We start from the raw sequence: 17,587 nt of genomic DNA on the forward strand, positions 1-17,587 counted from the left end.
ATAATTTCTCATATATTGAAAAAAAAAATAGAAGAAATTACTTTACAATATAACATCTTAGTCTCTTTATATACAATGAGAGAGAAGAGATATGAAGTTGTGCAACAACCATAATTGAAATAACTAACTAACTAACTTATAACAACCTACTATAATATCCTATAAGTCATTACAAGCAAGCTTACAGTTAGCTTGACTGACTAGAAACTATCAAACTAACTGTGAGACTGACAATCTGATGCAAATGTACATAATTTACTATAATATTAAAAAAATTATTAAGTGGATTGGATGGATATCCATCCATTAAATAGTAATAATCAATGGATTGGATGAGTTTTATTTTTAATGGATGAATTTGGTTGGATTTTTTCTTAAGAATATTTTGTGAATTGTAAATGGATTATTTTGATAGTAAGGTATGTACCGGAATTCTTTAAAAAAAAGTTTTTTGGAAGTTACCGGAAATCTTTTTTCTGACTCCAGAAAAGATAAAATAGAAAAAAAAAAAAAAACAAAAAAAAAAAGTAACTATGAATTGGTACAATAGTAAAAAAAAAAATTGAGGGTATAATTGGCATTTTCATAAAATTATAGGGTTATAGGTATGGAAGTTACCGGAAATCTTTTTTCTGACTCCAGAAAAGATAAAATGGTTAAAAAAGAAAAGTAACTATGAATTGGTACAATAGTAAAAAAAAAAATTGAGGGTATAATTGGCATTTTCATAAAATTATAGGGGTATAGGTATAAAAATGGAGTACATGGTAAAACTTTCTCTAATCAATTATAGTAGGCCCAACAAATTCCTCCCTTAAAACTGAGTTATAAACACATGAGACAACTGCTATAAATTCAACGTCTAAGTGGAAAGGGTTACTACTGGCTACTTCTTTGCAAACCTGTATACAACTCCATATGCTAAAATGAAAGCATGCCTCGATGCAATTCTTCTATCATCAACATCTCATGCACAATCACTGTTTGTGTATGCCACTAAGTCTTATTTTTTTTACTGCCTGCATTGAATTCCAAGTTAATGGGGCCTCTAACATATCATAGAATTTGTTTTGCTGCTTGTAGATGCAATTCAATGGGTTTCTTCATGTATCTACTGATTAATTACAAATCAAACATCACCTCATTGTAATAGTAAAAGATACCTAGGTGCAGACACCTCAATGAAAGCAAAAGATTCAATCACAACAAACAAGGAAATGAATGATTGATTCCTCTCTTCCTATTTTTTTTTCATGGATGAAGCCTTTAAATATTTCTTCAGATTTTTCTAGACATCTTCATTTGTTTCTAGAATGTACTTATAGATAACAGTAACAAACTAACAAGGGAAGGAGAAGATAAATCAATGATAAAAATAAAAACTCTATATAACATAAAGAAGAACAATTTAAGTATAATGAGAATTGAGAACACCGTATGACATAAAAAAGAGCAATTTAAGCATACATACCGTATCATAAAGTTTCACAAATACTAGTATCATGAAAAAGAAATTACTTGTCTTCCAGAAAGGATGTCACCTTGGCCACCACATCGTCTAGAAGAACCATAGATGCTTACTGATTTGACAGCACAAATAACAGCTCAAATCAAATGGTTTCCACAAATAACATTTTCTCTCATCTATTGTAATTGTTTTTTCTAGAGCTATTCAAGGTAGCTTCTCAACACAATCCAAAATTTGACTTGTCGTTTTCAAAGTCTTAACCAGAACATGTAAGCTATTCAAAGTCTTATGTAAAAGTGTTTTTTTTTCAAAGAAAATGGTCAAACAAATGCAATCATTTGCAAACTTTCACTTTATTAGATTATCTTGTATATAACATGTCATTCGGCCACGTGCAACTGTAGTATGGCATGCGGCGTGAACATTGCATTCTTGTTGGAATTGAAAATGACATTCATAATCCCACCCCCCATAAAAAAAGAAACAAGATAGTAAGGAAACCAAGATTTTAATATATATCGAAGATCTACCTGTGTCACCATCACTTATTAGATCGGATTTTCCTTTTTTTAGGATAGTAACACCACCAATTCTGCAAAACGCAGTCCACAATTGTCAGTAAACTTCTGAACTTATTACCAGATAACAATGAGAAATCACTCAAAGTATCTGTAATCCAATCAGACAACTTATCCGGCTCTAGTTCTTTATGTTGAAAAAGCTGTTAATTATCTTTTACCAAGAAATCAAAGAATCATAATCAGCCTGAGCATCAAGCTGATTACACAGTTATCGATACAGTACATAATCAAGAAAGATTAAAAATTAAGAACTCATTCTAGTTAGAATTTAGAGATAATAAGTTCTCAGAGCTTTATAGTTACAGAGAGGGCTCAAAAAGAGTAGAATGATCTTACTGTTTGGCAAGAGATAGCACTTGCTGAGTGGCATCTTCATCATTTACTTCAGAACTCAGGACTTTCTGTACAAGTCTCTTATATTCATTGACATTTGGGGTTAGAACAGCTAAGGCATAGCCACTAACAAGGTCAAGATTATTTGTAACAAGAAAAAGTCCATCCTGAAATATGCCCAATACAGTAAGAAATAGACACATGTTAATTAATCAGACTACAAGGTGTCAAAACCTCAACATACATACCCCATCTATCACAATTGGGATGTTTGACTGTCTTGCATGTCTCATGATTTCACTCACACAGTCCTGATAACATTGTACAACTGTTAGTTAGTAGTAACGATGGAGGACACGGGCAACAGGTAAGGTAACAGATATATATACATGCATGTTAGCATATACATGCATACATACTGAAAAAGAGAACAACATTTATAACAAAGCAAACACAAGAAGCTAAAGATAAATATGCCATTTCCAAGTGTATAATAAAACCGGGATCAAGTGAATCTTATGAAGAGAAAGCATACTAGAAGAAATGGGTCTCTTCCAAGGCCTGATATCATTTTCTTGTCCTCTTCCCTGAAATCAGTCTCCCGTTAAAAACAACATTCACTTGGTATTGTTTGAAATGTGCAGTCAGAAAGATGAAGATTCCATAGAGGTCATACCTGACACTACGATTCTTCCAATACAGGGTGGACAATCAACTCAGGTCTATAGCTTTTAATGACATGAGCAGCATCTTTTGTACAGAATACATGAGACAAATCTGCACCCTGAATGGATGAAAAAAATGGTAGAATGATTTTCATTCAAGAAGAATAAGTATAGTAACTTAGAAAAAAAAGTAAGAAGGAAGAGTACAGATACTAACAATTTTTAAGGCTGAAATAGCAGCAAAATATGGGGCCCCTGTATATTCGCCAGCACCCACCAATAACAGCTATATTCCCTGATTTGAAACAGAAGTGAATGTTTTTTAGATATTTCTTATTCTCTATCAAGAAAGACACAAACATACATATAAGTAATACAAAGTTAGTCCTTGAGACATAATTGACAACATATTACTTTCTGAATTACCTTAGATAAACACAACTCACCACAGCCTTGGTAGGGCTCCAATTGCCAAATGAAATGAATGAGATATAAAAAACCAAGGACATGGAAATGTTTAGAAAATATAAGGCAAAAGAAGGAAAAGTCGAAATAAACTAAGATGTACAAGTAAATAGGCTACCACATGTCTCCGAGGCATAGCTGAAGTGGTTAAGTTAAGACACTAGAAGGAGTTTGAGAAGTCGGTTTAGAGTTAAAACCTTGAATATTAACATAACATACTAATACTAATAACTAACAACTAACATTTGCCTATTAACAGAAAGGCTAGCACACATGGAATGACATAAAGAAAACACATATTTTATTTTCCTTTGATATCATGTCATCACCATCACCATCACCATTTATAAAAAAAAAAGTGAAATATATTTGTAGTTCCTACAAAAGTTAAATTTTTTGTTTTTAATTCCACTACTAAATTTTCAGTTCTACAAATTAGAATGAAAAACATATTTATAATCCTAAAAAATGATGAGATGGATTTGCAAGAATTGTGTACCTGCCTGGCCTTTATGTCTACTAGAATCTAGGGCAGGAGTAATTGCTCTAATAATATTCTCAGCATCAACCTCAACAGAGTGCATTTTTCCAGAACTATAATTGGTGTGATGATCAATGCCACCTCCACCTCCAAGAGATCTTATCAAGAACTGTTGCCTTCTGAAAACAGGTGAACAATCCAGTAGCATACAATTGTTTGCACAACGCAACAAACATAACTTGGAATTCATTAACATCACCAAACAGCAATCCCTATTCACAACCCAGTCATCATTATCTTACAAACACGAACCCCCCATTTCTCATACCAAATTCATATAAAGACTTCAATTTTTTCACATAACATAGCACACCAACACAACTAGTGAATAAAGGGAACCAATTAAAAAAAAACTTACCAAAAAGAAGCCTAGAAAGGAACTAAGCTCAGAATTCAGGAATAGTGAGAAAGTTTCTCTCTTTTCGAATTGTTTTAACTATTTGTCATAGAATGAGTCACGTGACGTCCACGTGTTCCCAATTTGGAAGATACTCAAAACGACACGTCGTTTTCAACTTTTTTTTATACAATATCTAGAAACATCCACATTCAAAAGAGAGGAAATTTGTGGTTTTTGTTGTTGAATTGAAGAGGGTATGGCTCCGATTCCGAAATCAGATATGAAGATGAACGCAATTAGGTCAGGGATAGTGGTGTTGGGAGCAATAGCGTTTGGTTACTTGAGCATTCAAATTGATTTCAAGCCTTATCTCGAGAAAGCTAAACTTCAGCAGCAGCATCAAAATCAGCTTCACCAATCTGATTCTCATTCTGATTCTGATTCTGATTCTCACTCATCTTCAACTTTCAAGGAACCCTTCTCTTTCCCTGAACGCAATTCGTAAAATTATTTGCTTTCTTTTTATTGTATTTTGGGAATTAACTGCTTTTATTCTTTTTATTTAGTAATAATAATAATAACTGTTTTATTTCATTTGGTTTCATAATTTTGTGGTCATATTGTATATATTGAATCGTTGTGTTGCCTTGTGTAGTTTGAATTGGTAATAATGTTTTGCTCATTGATCCAAAAGAACAAGAAAAAATTATTCTGCTTACCCTTTGTATAGTTGTTTGTACTAGCTATTTGTAACTGTGTGAGTTTCTGAAGAATCTATTTCAGTTAGAGATTTGTTACATATAGTTGGAGTTGATAGTGTAAGTTAGTTTAATATATAGTATGTTAATTGTAATCATACTTTTCTATTGAATTAATTCCAAATAATTAAAGTCTTTAGCATAAGTTGTGTCAAGTAGGAAACAATGTCATATTTTCATGTGACAAGATGGTGTTGAAACTTTGTTATCTTTTCTCTATACGAGACATTAAATAGTTTGTGAATGTATATGAAAGAGAGAGAAATATAAACATAAACTAACATGATAGGGATAGGAACAAGAGGCAACTTTGGTAGTTCCTAATGTATTCATTGCATTATGTGAATTGACGCAGTCTCATAGTCGGATTGAGCAAGTATTATTCAGTCACAGAGAAGGTATCAATTAATTTCATGAATAAATTTCTAATGTTTTGAGTTTACAACAAGTTACAATTGTATTCAACTTGTTTCTTTCCGGTATTTTCTTAAAAGTACTCTATGTTAGCTGGTTACTATTGTATTCAAATTTTTTTTTCCCATGTTGTAATCTATGTTAAAATTTAAAAATAATGATATGTTAGCTGAAAAGAGCTTATTAGTTGTTTTTGCATATCATACAAATACAAATAGACACTTAAAATGCCTTTTCATAAAAGTTAAGACATGGTGCTTGACAATTGCATGACTCAATCTTTGACACTGACAATATGTATGTTAATTACTTATAAAATTTAAAAGAGAAAAAGAAACAAAAAAAAGGAAGACAAAATGATTTTTTTTTAAACAGCTAAAGGACAAAATGAAATTAAATCCAACATTCCTTAGTGTTTGATGTCTAAGAAACACTTAAGCAATAGGTTAATATTTTCAACCCATTTAATTAACATAACAATTAAAAGTAAAGAGATATTTTGGTCTATGCCTAAAAACACGTGTGACACATTAGTTTTTTTTTTTAAATAAAAGTTTTTTTTAGTTCCTGTAAAAATAAATATTAGAATTATATAAAATTAATGATATATACCTTTAAGTCATTAACAACGAACTTTCTATATGAAACTAATGAAATTTGTATATTAACAAACTAATAACAATTTGGGGTCATTATTGCTAAATCAATATCACATAGTATAGAAGTAAAAGTATCAGGTAGCAATAACTAAAATATGTCAAACATTATATAATAATTTTTTTTTATAATCAAGAGATATATTAATAATCCGCTAAAAAAAGTGAAATATGTTAATAATAAAAGTACAAGAGAATGAGAGATACTCCAACTCAATATATTATATTCAAAATGACGGAATTTGATTGATTATTTTGAGGGAGCGAATGTTTTTACTTATATATATTAAACAAAATACTTCATATATCATTATTTATATGATGGAATATTGATATAGTATGTTTTTTTGAAGCATGTGGAACACGTTTTAAAACATGCAAATAATATTTTTCCGTAATAAAATGTAAAATGAGCTCACCGATGGGGTTGAGTCTAGTCGAATACGTCTCAAATAATATTTTTTTCACAATAAAATGAAAAACGAGTCCATCAGTGGAGACTAGGTCTAAAGGAAGGGGTTAGACTCAACTCTTCAGGAATCGATTTTGCATCTCTAGGATAGCAAAACAAAACGTTATCTCTGCGCTACCCAATCAAAATTGACATTTGTGCGAACATTTTGATATATATACATCAGACTAGTATTTTTAATTTGTTTATTTTCAATAGATAATAAATATTTAGAGGAGTCGTGACCCCTACCCGCCACATAAAAAGTCCACATGAGTAGCTTTCTTTTGAGTCGCTAAACTTCTCATAAAGTGTAAACACTAATTAAAAAACATGTATACTGAATTCTCACCCTGCTTACAAATGAACTATCCCTATGATCCCACGTTTGTGAAATTGCACATCTTTATAAGACTTTTAATGGTATATCCCCAATCCACTTTTCCTCTCAAATAGTATTTCAGTGTCGGCACCAATTTTGGTATGCAACCTAAAAAACTCAAGTAGATGTCAAGCCTAATTCACCATTGAGGTAGAGTAAATCCGACAACCATACCATCAATTTGGTTTCAGGCAGTAGAGGGTTATGTGGTCTATAAATTAATAGACCATATTTATATACTAAAAACTCGTGTCATGTAGCATAATTTTCCGTTAACATCCCATCCAACACCATTTGATAATAAAGACATATTTAAAATTTCAATATTCTTTATCTCCAAACCACCACTCTTCTTGGTTTGACAAACCATATTCCAACTAACCCAATTGATTTTTCTTGTTCCGTTATCACCACCCCATAAAAAAACTCCTCTAGATATGAAATAGATCATCTAAAATATATGCATGTGGTCCAATATGCATATGTGAATCCAGTGAATTTGACTTCTTAATATTTAAGAAAATAGTGACCCTTTCCTAATGCATTCTTTAAGTATCTGAGGACCCTAATTGCTACTTGATAATGTGTCTGACTAGGACTTGCCATGTACTGGTTGAGCTGTTGGATTGCAAAGGTGATGTCAAGTCTTGTAGTTGTCAAGTATATTAATTTAGGAATGAGTCTCATGTATTAAATAACATCTACACTGGGTGTTCCGTCTTTGTAGTTGTAATCTTAAAGATGCATCATTGGTGTTGAAGTAGGTTTGCTGCCCAACATACATGTTTTTATCAATAAATCCAGGCAACACTTCCTTTGACAAAGGGATATACCACTCTTAGATTGTCCTACTTTTAACCCAAGGAAAAATATCAAGGATCCCAAATCCTTGATGCCAAAAAGCTCATGCAATTTATCCTTGATTTGTTGAAATTCATCCAGACTGTTCCTGGCTAGGATTACATCATCCACATAAATGGCCAAAGTTGTCAAAGTTTATGAATCACATTTAATGAAGATTGAGTGATTCGATGTTTCTTTTTGAAAACCATAATTCAATAATGTAAAGAGTAACTTCTCATGCCACTGTCTGCTAGTTTGCTTGAGCCCATACAAGGATTTAATTAGCTTGCAGACTTGGTTTGTTTTATTCCTAATAATTCTAGATGGTAATATCATGTACACATTTCATGTAGGTCTCAATGTAAGAAATAATTGTTGATGTCAAGTTGGTGAAGATGCCAGCGAAAAATGGATGACAATGCCAGTCAAGCTAGTGATTGGACTAAAAGTGTCAAGATAGTCCAATCATTCTCTTTGATTATATCTTTTTGCCACAAGCATTGTTTTGTTTTTGTCTATAGTTTCATCCTACTTAATTTTGAGTTTGTAAATCCACTTGCTCCCTATAGGTTTAACTCTAGGGACAGGTATGCAATCTCACATGTGTTGTTGGTTTCTAGAGCCTTCAATTCATCTTCCATGGCTTTATTCTAGTATGAATGTTTCCTTGCCTCCTCATAATTCTTTGGTTCTGTTTCATTTGAAATTTACAAAAAAAAAAAAAAAAAAAACTCCTTATGAGATGGAGATAAATTAGCAAAAGAAACATAATTACAAATAGGATAGGGTGAGTCTGGTTTGATTGTTGAGTGACTTGTGATTTGGCACTCATAATCTATTAGATAGGTTGGTTGGTATCTTGCCTATCCTGATCTTCTGATGCACTGATTGTCATTATTATCTTAGTCTTGTTGAGCAATGGAATTAGAACCTTGCTCGGGTTCATAAGGCTGTTGTGCAATAAAGTCAGCACCTTGTTCATATTCATAAGGTTGTGAGCTTGGGGTATGCTCCCCTTCCAAATCATAATGGGCTTTATGTTGCTCAATAATAGTAGGTTTACTTGTATTAAATTTCAGGTAACATTTCAGTCCTTTAACTTTTTTTCTCGATTTAGTTTTTTATTTAATTTTAAGTAACAATTTGATCATTTATATCTTAAAATGTCAACAATGTTTTCGTTTTTTTTACAAAAACTTCAAACAAAACCCTTAAAATTCAATACCAATTTCAAGAAAATTCATAGATTCATCAAATACATAACTCAAATACTCAAATAAACTCATATTTCAATCCCCAATAACATCAAATTCATCAAATAAAGAATGAAATTCATATAACACAATTGTAATATTATGATTTGTATTTTGCATAACATTTATATAAATAAATTCAAAAATAACAAATAAATCACAAAGTTCAATCATCTTAAATAAAAATTGAAATTAATACCAATTTTAAAATTTTTGAAACTAATATAATGGAGAATATCACAAAATAGTTTAAATAAAATAATATTTATTCAATTATGTCACTAAAAATCAATTTATTATACGAGTTATCAGAACATCTCTACAATAAATCCGTATTTTGTTGAGTCACAAATGTTAACTATACATGTTTGAGGTAGTTGGATCAAAATTAAACTATCTAAATTTTAATATCAAATTAACAAAAATAAAAACGACATCTAGTCTATTTCCTCCACAGCTATATAGATGGTGATGTTTGATTGGACACATCTAAATTTTTTTTACATAGACAATAACTATTTTCTTTCACTTACATATGTACTAGTTTAAAACACAAAAATTGATGGTTTTAATCTTAATTGAAGGGATTTTGATGACTCTTCATCATATGCATATTTTCCCACTGTTTTAGTCTTATTTATCTTCAATCATCAGTTAAATTAAGGATTTATTTGATACATTTTGTTGATTTTTATTCTTTGAGTTAATAAAATGTTTTTTGTTTTTATTTCGTTGATTAAGTAGGAATTTGTCGTAATTTTACATTGCGTTTTGTTTTAGTGCAGTGCTGAATTTTGGTGAAAAATCAACATGACATATGTGGAGTATTTCAGTCATATCTGGCGTTCTAGATGTCCAATTAGTGTCACTCCAAGTGCTAATGAAAGCTAAGATCCATACCTACAACTTTCATGAAGACACCGGGACCAAATTCAGACGCAAAAGATGAGAAAAATTCAAAATACATCAGACAACATATGAAATGCGCCTGGAGCGCGTCCTGGAGCGCTTGGAGCGCATTTCGCAAGATTGGACTCTGCCAACGCGCGCCTGGAGCGCGTTTTTCCGCGCCTAGGGCGCGCGACGCGCACCAGCAACCATAAAAACGCAGATTTTTACTGTTTTAGGGATCTTTTTGACTCTGGGGAACTTGGGAGACTTGTGCCCTAACATAGAAACTCAAAGACAGCCGTTTCTAACGCCATTGAAGCAGTTTTATCAAGAATCATCCATGAATCATTTTTGTAATTCTTCTTTATTCCTTATCTTTTGTATCTCTGTCATGAGTAACTAAACCCTATTTGTTAGGGATGAGTGTAACCAGATGAAACCCTTATTTTTCTGATTTGATTTCTAGTTATATGAATGAATTTATTGAATTGTTTTTCTCATCTCTGTGCTTAATGCTTTTTATTGTTTGATCAACATTAAAATGTTCTACGATTTGTATTTTGAAACGGAAGTGGACTTTACGAATGCTTGAGATGAGAAATTCATGAATTTGTAGTATAGGGATAGATGCAGGTCATGAAACCAATTAAATTAGTTGCAAAGCAATAATTTACAAGAGAATTTCTATACGGTAATGCTTAATTCTAATCTTAAATCCACTAAGAAATTAGGGGTTACTTTGGAATTAAAGGTTCTGTCACTAAGACATTAGGGCAAGAATAATAAAGAGAATTCGGTAATAATTCAATAAAGGAATTCAGTAACTAGGATCAAATTAGACACCAAGGTTGGATTCGAAGTGAAACTCATCCCTGACATTTTTCTCATTATAAAAGGTCAATTTTATTATTGTTATTAATTTCAAACATTATTTCAATCAACTTGGGAACGTTTTTGTTCAATTCTAGTAATCAAATATAATTCAATAGTAAAACGCAATCCTTGAGTTCGACACTCGGTACTACCGTTTTATTATTACTTGCAACGATTCAGTACACTTGCTGAAACGCTATCAGATTTACTCAAATCCGTGGATAATTTTTTTTAGATATATGAATGTTTTCTTGTAGTAAGAAGTATTATCAATATTGTTTTATGATTTTAAATGGTTGTAAAATTTACAATCTTATTTAGTATGATGGATAATTATATCATGTTAATATTAGTTAATTTCTAAATAATTTCAATCATCATATAATTTTTAATTTTTAAAGATACAATTTTTTTAAAACAAAATTATCCGTACTCTCCTTAGTTGTTTAGTAGTTCTATTGATTTGAGCTAAAAGTAGTTGAAGGAAAACTTGATGAATTAAATGAACCTTGATGAAATGTTAAAGGAATACTCATAACATGTTTACTAAACTTTTATATCAAAATCTACAAAGAACGAGACTTCAAACACTAGTGATAGAAAAATGAGAAAGTTCTATTCTAAATTAATTTGATATTTGTCGGTATATTTAATTTTTTAAATTAATAGTTAAATGTGTATGTTTGAAAGAAAAAATAAATTATTTCCTTTCATTTAAAAGATTACAATTATTACATGTTATTTATAAAAAATGTTATCAAAATAATTTTTTTTTAAAATTTTATTACTTATAATAATAAATATTCAATATTTTTTGCGATAAAATGTAAAAAATTAGTATAATACTTAAAAATAATGAAATAATAATGTCTTATCTTATGAAACGATATTTTTGAAGTACAAAAAATCTACAACTAACTCTTTGATTTATAAATATGATTGCTAATTTTTTTTATTTAAAAAACAAATGTACCAAAACTATTTAATTTGTAAATGTACCACATAAACTACTTAGATAAAATAGTAATATTTGCTGATAAAGAAAAATATGTATACATAATTTTATTTCCATAAAAGAGCTCATATAGCAATCCATTTAGTAGATTTTCATCATATAATATTTATCCTAAAAATGCAAGCATCTTAATAACAATTACAATAATAATTAAATAAGAAGTTGCTTAAATAAAATTACATAAGAAATTACTTTTATTTATTTATTTCGACAGAAAATAAGAAGTTTCATTTTAGGTAAAAGAAGATCTCCATTTAATTAACTTTGGATGAAGAGCCCTTTGAAGTCCAAAACTTTTCAATCTCTTCTGCGGTTCTTCCAGGGATTCTCCCAGCAATGAGATGCCATCTACAATAGGTCAAACACACTTTAGACCTTCACTGTACTTTTAAATCTTCCATACCAAAATTAATACAAATTGGATATAGGTACCTCATACTATCTTATAATTATATTTTAAAAACTATATTATACTTTGAGTTGAAACTTACATACTAATTTATTAATATATTAAATATTCTTAAAATTTTATACAAAAATTTACATATATAATCATAGATTGTTTAAAAACTATTATTTAGATAAATTCGATCAAAAAATTTAATACTTTCTCAAATCCTTAATATAAGAAGAAATTATAAAATCGTAAGAACCAATAAACTTATTTTATGCTATATAATTTAGATGTTATTCCAAATATACCCTAACATTAAATGTCTTATGTATATTATGTATGAGTTTCTGACAAAAATAAACCTTACATTAAATAAAGGTATAAAAAGAATTCTATCAATTAATTTAATCTCATACACACACACACACACTATATATATATATATATATATATATATATATATATATATATATATAAATATATATATATATATACATATATATTTTGTTTTTCTTATCAACAAAACTTGTATTCAGTTCAAACTAACTTATTCGAAAATCAATTTTTTTTAACTATTACTAACAATATATATATATATATATATATATATATATATTAAAACAAAAATTAAATATACAGTAGTATATGACATAATTAACCTTTTTCCAACCAATCTAAACATTTTTGCAACAATATCTTCCTCTTCCGGGGAGAATTCCAGCACAGCCTCACGTTTCATATCTAAAACAAACAGAGAGATACAAATTCATCATTTAGGAAGAGGTGAATAGATTAGTTAAAAACATGTATAAATATATGTATGAATATGAAGGTGGTGAAGTTGAAGTGGTACCTGAAACATATTGGGCATTGTTTGTAGTGGTTACATGCTTTGAGTCACTCATATTTTTGGGCAGGGAATGGGTAAGTATAGTTAAACTCAGTTTGTAGGGATAAGCAAACTAGCATAGGTTTGTATGTTTATATAAAGTGAAGTATGCTAGCTAGCTTGTTTACAAATAGACAAATAAAATGGGACAAAGCTAGAGTATATATTATAGATTATAGGTAATAGATTATAGATGTCCATGATAAAATGAACTATGTGTTCGGAAAAGGACGTGTATATTTTCTCCAAAGATAGGTTGTGGATGAGGTTATGTTGGAAAGGACTCGAACTTCGATATACAACACATACATTCTTGATAAGGGGCGTAAGGGTGAGGACTACTCAACCCAACCCTACAATTATGTCCTGTCAACGTTGTATTTGACCCACAAAGTACTACCTTTATGTAGGTAAAGACAACTTAATTAGTCAGGATCCTGAACAATTTGTCTGATCCAATTTTATATGTAGGTCAAGGTAAGATTCATATAATTCGTCTCTACTCATCTCTTATCTTTAATAATGACGCGTGTATAAATAAAATATTCTCGAATTTTATTTTATTTCAGATATAAATTTTGTAGTAAATAATTTAGATATATATATCTCGAATTCTTTAAACCGATGTAATTGATTCATGTTGTACATTAAATTTATCAATTTTTGTTAATAAAATAATAACTGCAATTATTTTTTATAAAAAAAGACTAGAGAGAGTATACGGTAACATATTAAAAAAATTCAAATTTTTTCTTTCACATTTTTGTCATGGTAAATATGGTTAAGTGTTTATTATAGGTATTTAAAGTTTGTTAAAATGGTCAGTACTAGTTACAAATTAATTAAGATATGTGGTTGAACTGGGACCATTATATCTTGTCAAAAGAAAATGGGACCACTAAATAAAATGTTTACTATGTATATATAATATTTTTTGTTAAATTCTAAAATAATTCAATATTTGTTTTTAATTATTTCTTTCTTTCATGATTCAACCATTGTAACATGAAATAAGAGTCATGACATCCATCATGAATGTTTTGTTGCATCCCCTTAAAGAGATGATGATCTTCTTCATTTCATAATATTTTATCAATCATATTTTTCTTCTCTAAGTTCTTGGTTACCAGTTTTCTTGCTGTTGTTGATGCCGCTCTTCACTGCACTTGGAAGGCTTTCAAAGGTGCAAAGGATCAACACATGAGTGTTATAGTCTTTAATGAAATTTTATTTAATGATGTTGTTGCAAGTAATATGAAATGTTTTGGACACCATAGGAACAATATCATGGAACTGGTTTATTTGTAAATGTTCTCATCCAACATTATATTCTCAAATTGGTTCAAAAACCCTTTGGCTTACTTTCGAAGTGATTAAGTAACCATTTTTTAATGGGTTGAGATATCCCTTGTACTTTCATTAACATATTTGTTATAAAATAAAAACTGATGGCTATCTATTTTCAAGCCTGCCTGATTATTTTTTGGGACATACAAGTTATTTTCTTTGGTGATGTCTCATTATTGTTTCATTCTATCCAGAGATTGTTGGCGTTGTCGGTTGGTTACTCATTATGTTTTTACTCTAGGGTAGTTACTCATTATTATTGTTATCATTATTCTTTCATTCAATATACCTACAAATTCAACATCTTATTCTCTCAATTACTCTCAAAATTTCATCTTATTCATCATTCATGTTGATTTTTGAGTGCAAAACTCCGAGTTTATGGTGTAAACTCCAACAAACTTGAGATCCTTGATTTTTTATTGGAGTTAGTTTCGTAGAAATACAAATAAAAAAATTAGTTCAAAATAGATCAACGATTTTTATGAAAGTTATGCACCTTAGTCAATACCATTTTCTTCATCATTTTTATGTTTAGTCAATGTAATTAAAATTTGTAATTTTTTTATATAATTTTTTTATTAGTTACAATGTATTTTCTTTTTTCTTGAATTGTACTATTTTTCCTAGATTGGAAAAATATTAATCCACACTTTCAACATGCGGGACTATTAGTGCCTGTCAATGTAACACCCTAAAATTTTCATATATATTATATGTGTATCTTTTAGTAATTGCTATTATTAAATTAATAATTATTCTATGTGTAAATAAATTAAATTAAATTTTATCACATTCTATTCTACCTAAATAATTATAATCTTCATTTTTATTTAATTGTTTTGACGTGACAATTACATGGGGACTATTTATGATGTCATTATTTCATAAATGGACATTTTTATTTGATTAGTTTCGATAATCATGAAATTGATGGGTTAGATATGTTTGTTTTATTTTGTTATGTGTGAGTGGTATTCTTGTCTTGCTTGATTTATTTTAGTTGATAAAATATTAGTTGAATTATTTAATTAAATTAGAATTTATATAAGTTATATTGTTTGTTAGTTTTATTTGCAACCAAATAAGTATTCATTTTTGGAGATATTATAGAGTTAGTTAAACGAACGTATAAGTGTTTTGAAAATATTTTTGGTCCATCCTATAAAAACAAAAATTAGTTACTTGATTCATTCTTTTACTCTCATTTATGACAAGATTTTATGACAATTCATTGTGTTTTTGGCATAATGTGCATTAATTCATTTTAAACACCTTTAATTTATTTTTAAAGGAAGATTATAAATTTAATTATAAGCTTTTTTGTGCAATCAAGAGAGGACACAAAAAGACTATTGTCCTTTTTGTATCTCATGCATTCATCTCTTTTAAACTAAAAATTATAATTTTATTATAATTGTCTACAAAAATAATTCTATGAAATTTTTGGTTTCGTAACTATTAGATAAAAAAATTAAAAGGGTGATGTGACAATCTCTAATTTATTTATTTAATTAAAATTAGTGTGTGACACCCTTCAATATATGGTGAACTCTATTAGTTAATCCAAATTAACTCATACATATAAATACACATGATTTCAATTGGCTTTGTAACAACCTAATAAAATTAAAGAAATAGTAATTATTGGTAGTATAATGTTGGAATTAAGTGCACTTCAATTTTAGACAAGAAATCAATGGTAATAGTGCAACGTAAATAGCTTATATGTTCATACGTTTCCATTAGGCATCTTGTTGTCACACCTATTTGTCATTCGTACACTCTCAAAATAATTTTCTGAGTCGTAAATTCCAATATCTATCGGTGTTGAATTCATTACTGCCCCATGAGCTATTTCTCGTGCAAATTTAGAGGTGTTAAGAAAGAAAGCGCCTAAGGTAAGGGCTTTTCCCCATGCAATGTTAGGCTAGATATTAAATTAATAGTTTGTAAGATATTGATATAAAACTTGTTGTCTTAAAAGAAAAATATTGATTTTTAATTGCCTTAAAGAATTTAACTATAATATTTTATTTTTATGAGTAATATGTTTGCTTTGATAAACTTAATTATAAATTTCGATTTTTATTATTATAACATGAGTAATATGTTTGATGTCATATATTTGATGTAAAGTTATTATTTGTGTGTTGTTTATGTGTACTTAATTATAAAGCTATGATTTTTATTATGATCTCATGAGTAATATTTTTTAAGATATCTTTTATTTAAAGTTTCGATTTTTGTGCTATTTCATTTCAAAGTTTTGATTTTTAAGAAATCTATATGAGTCTCGGGGGAATTGGTGAAAAATCTTTGTGGTTGCCTAAGTGGCTGGTGATTTGTGTTTTAAATATTGTTATCTTTGTGGTTGCCTAAGTGGCTGGTGAATTGGATTTTAAATATTGTCATCTTTGTGGTTGCCTACGTGGCTTGTGATTTATGTGATTATCTAATTGGGTGGTGATATGTATCTTTGAGCATCATTATCATTTCATGACATATCATATGCATCTTTGTGGACGCCTGTGTGGCTGGTTTAATTTTCCCCATTGGTATGGGTGACTTCTGTGTGGACGCCTGTGTGGCTGGTTATATCCGGATCATATATGTTTAGGAGCATGCATGACTTGCATACATTTTTATGTTATTTTATTTTGATCTAATTATTTGATATACGATTGCTACTTGATTTATTTAGATACATTCTATGACTTTCGATACATCTTTAAGAACTATTAAAGAATCAATTTTTTTAAAATCTTTTATTACGAAAAGATTTTATATTCATATTTTATGGTTGTTAATTTATTATTTGGTTTAATTTTGTTGTGGGATGAACTGACCCCTTACACCAATATTTAGGTACTAATGATATCAAAAGTCGTATGAATGATGTTTGATTGGTGCACGCGCGTGGGAAAATGAGACCTTTACTTTAAAAATAATATTTTGTATTACTAAAAATTTTTGTGGTACATCGTAAAGTTATTTACTTTTCATTATTGACTTTTAATAGAAATGC

At 29.3% G+C, this 17,587-nt stretch overlaps 1 protein-coding gene and 1 pseudogene across 1 annotated transcript; both read right to left on the minus strand.

Moving 5' to 3' along the window:
* Positions 1-322: 322 nt before the first annotated feature.
* Positions 323-4,500, minus strand: LOC101501306 (ATP-dependent (S)-NAD(P)H-hydrate dehydratase-like; annotated as a pseudogene).
* A 7,451-nt stretch (positions 4,501-11,951) lies between these two features.
* Positions 11,952-13,354, minus strand: LOC101501623 (MYB-like transcription factor ETC1). Its single transcript, XM_004486102.4, has 3 exons — positions 13,177-13,354; positions 12,983-13,064; positions 11,952-12,277 (listed from the first exon to the last, which is right to left on the minus strand). Exons 1-3 carry the CDS (start codon positions 13,226-13,228, stop codon positions 12,184-12,186), a joined length of 228 nt encoding a protein of 75 aa, XP_004486159.1. The 5' UTR covers positions 13,229-13,354; the 3' UTR covers positions 11,952-12,183.
* Between the last annotated feature and the right edge of the window lie 4,233 nt (positions 13,355-17,587).

Source organism: Cicer arietinum, chromosome 1 (genome assembly GCF_000331145.2).
Source record: "Cicer arietinum cultivar CDC Frontier isolate Library 1 chromosome 1, Cicar.CDCFrontier_v2.0, whole genome shotgun sequence".
Lineage (NCBI taxonomy): Eukaryota > Viridiplantae > Streptophyta > Magnoliopsida > Fabales > Fabaceae > Cicer > Cicer arietinum.

Excerpts from the sequence above, each read along its gene's own strand:
- LOC101501623 (XM_004486102.4), bottom strand. The coding sequence starts at position 13,228 with ATGAGTGACTCAAAGCATGTAACCACTACAAACAATGCCCAATATGTT. Across the intron at positions 13,065-13,176 it reads CAATGCCCAATATGTTTCAG|ATATGAAACGTGAGGCTGTG; the intron begins GTACCACTTCAA and ends TGTTTGTTTTAG. Across the intron at positions 12,278-12,982 it reads TTTAGATTGGTTGGAAAAAG|ATGGCATCTCATTGCTGGGA; the intron begins GTTAATTATGTC and ends GACCTATTGTAG.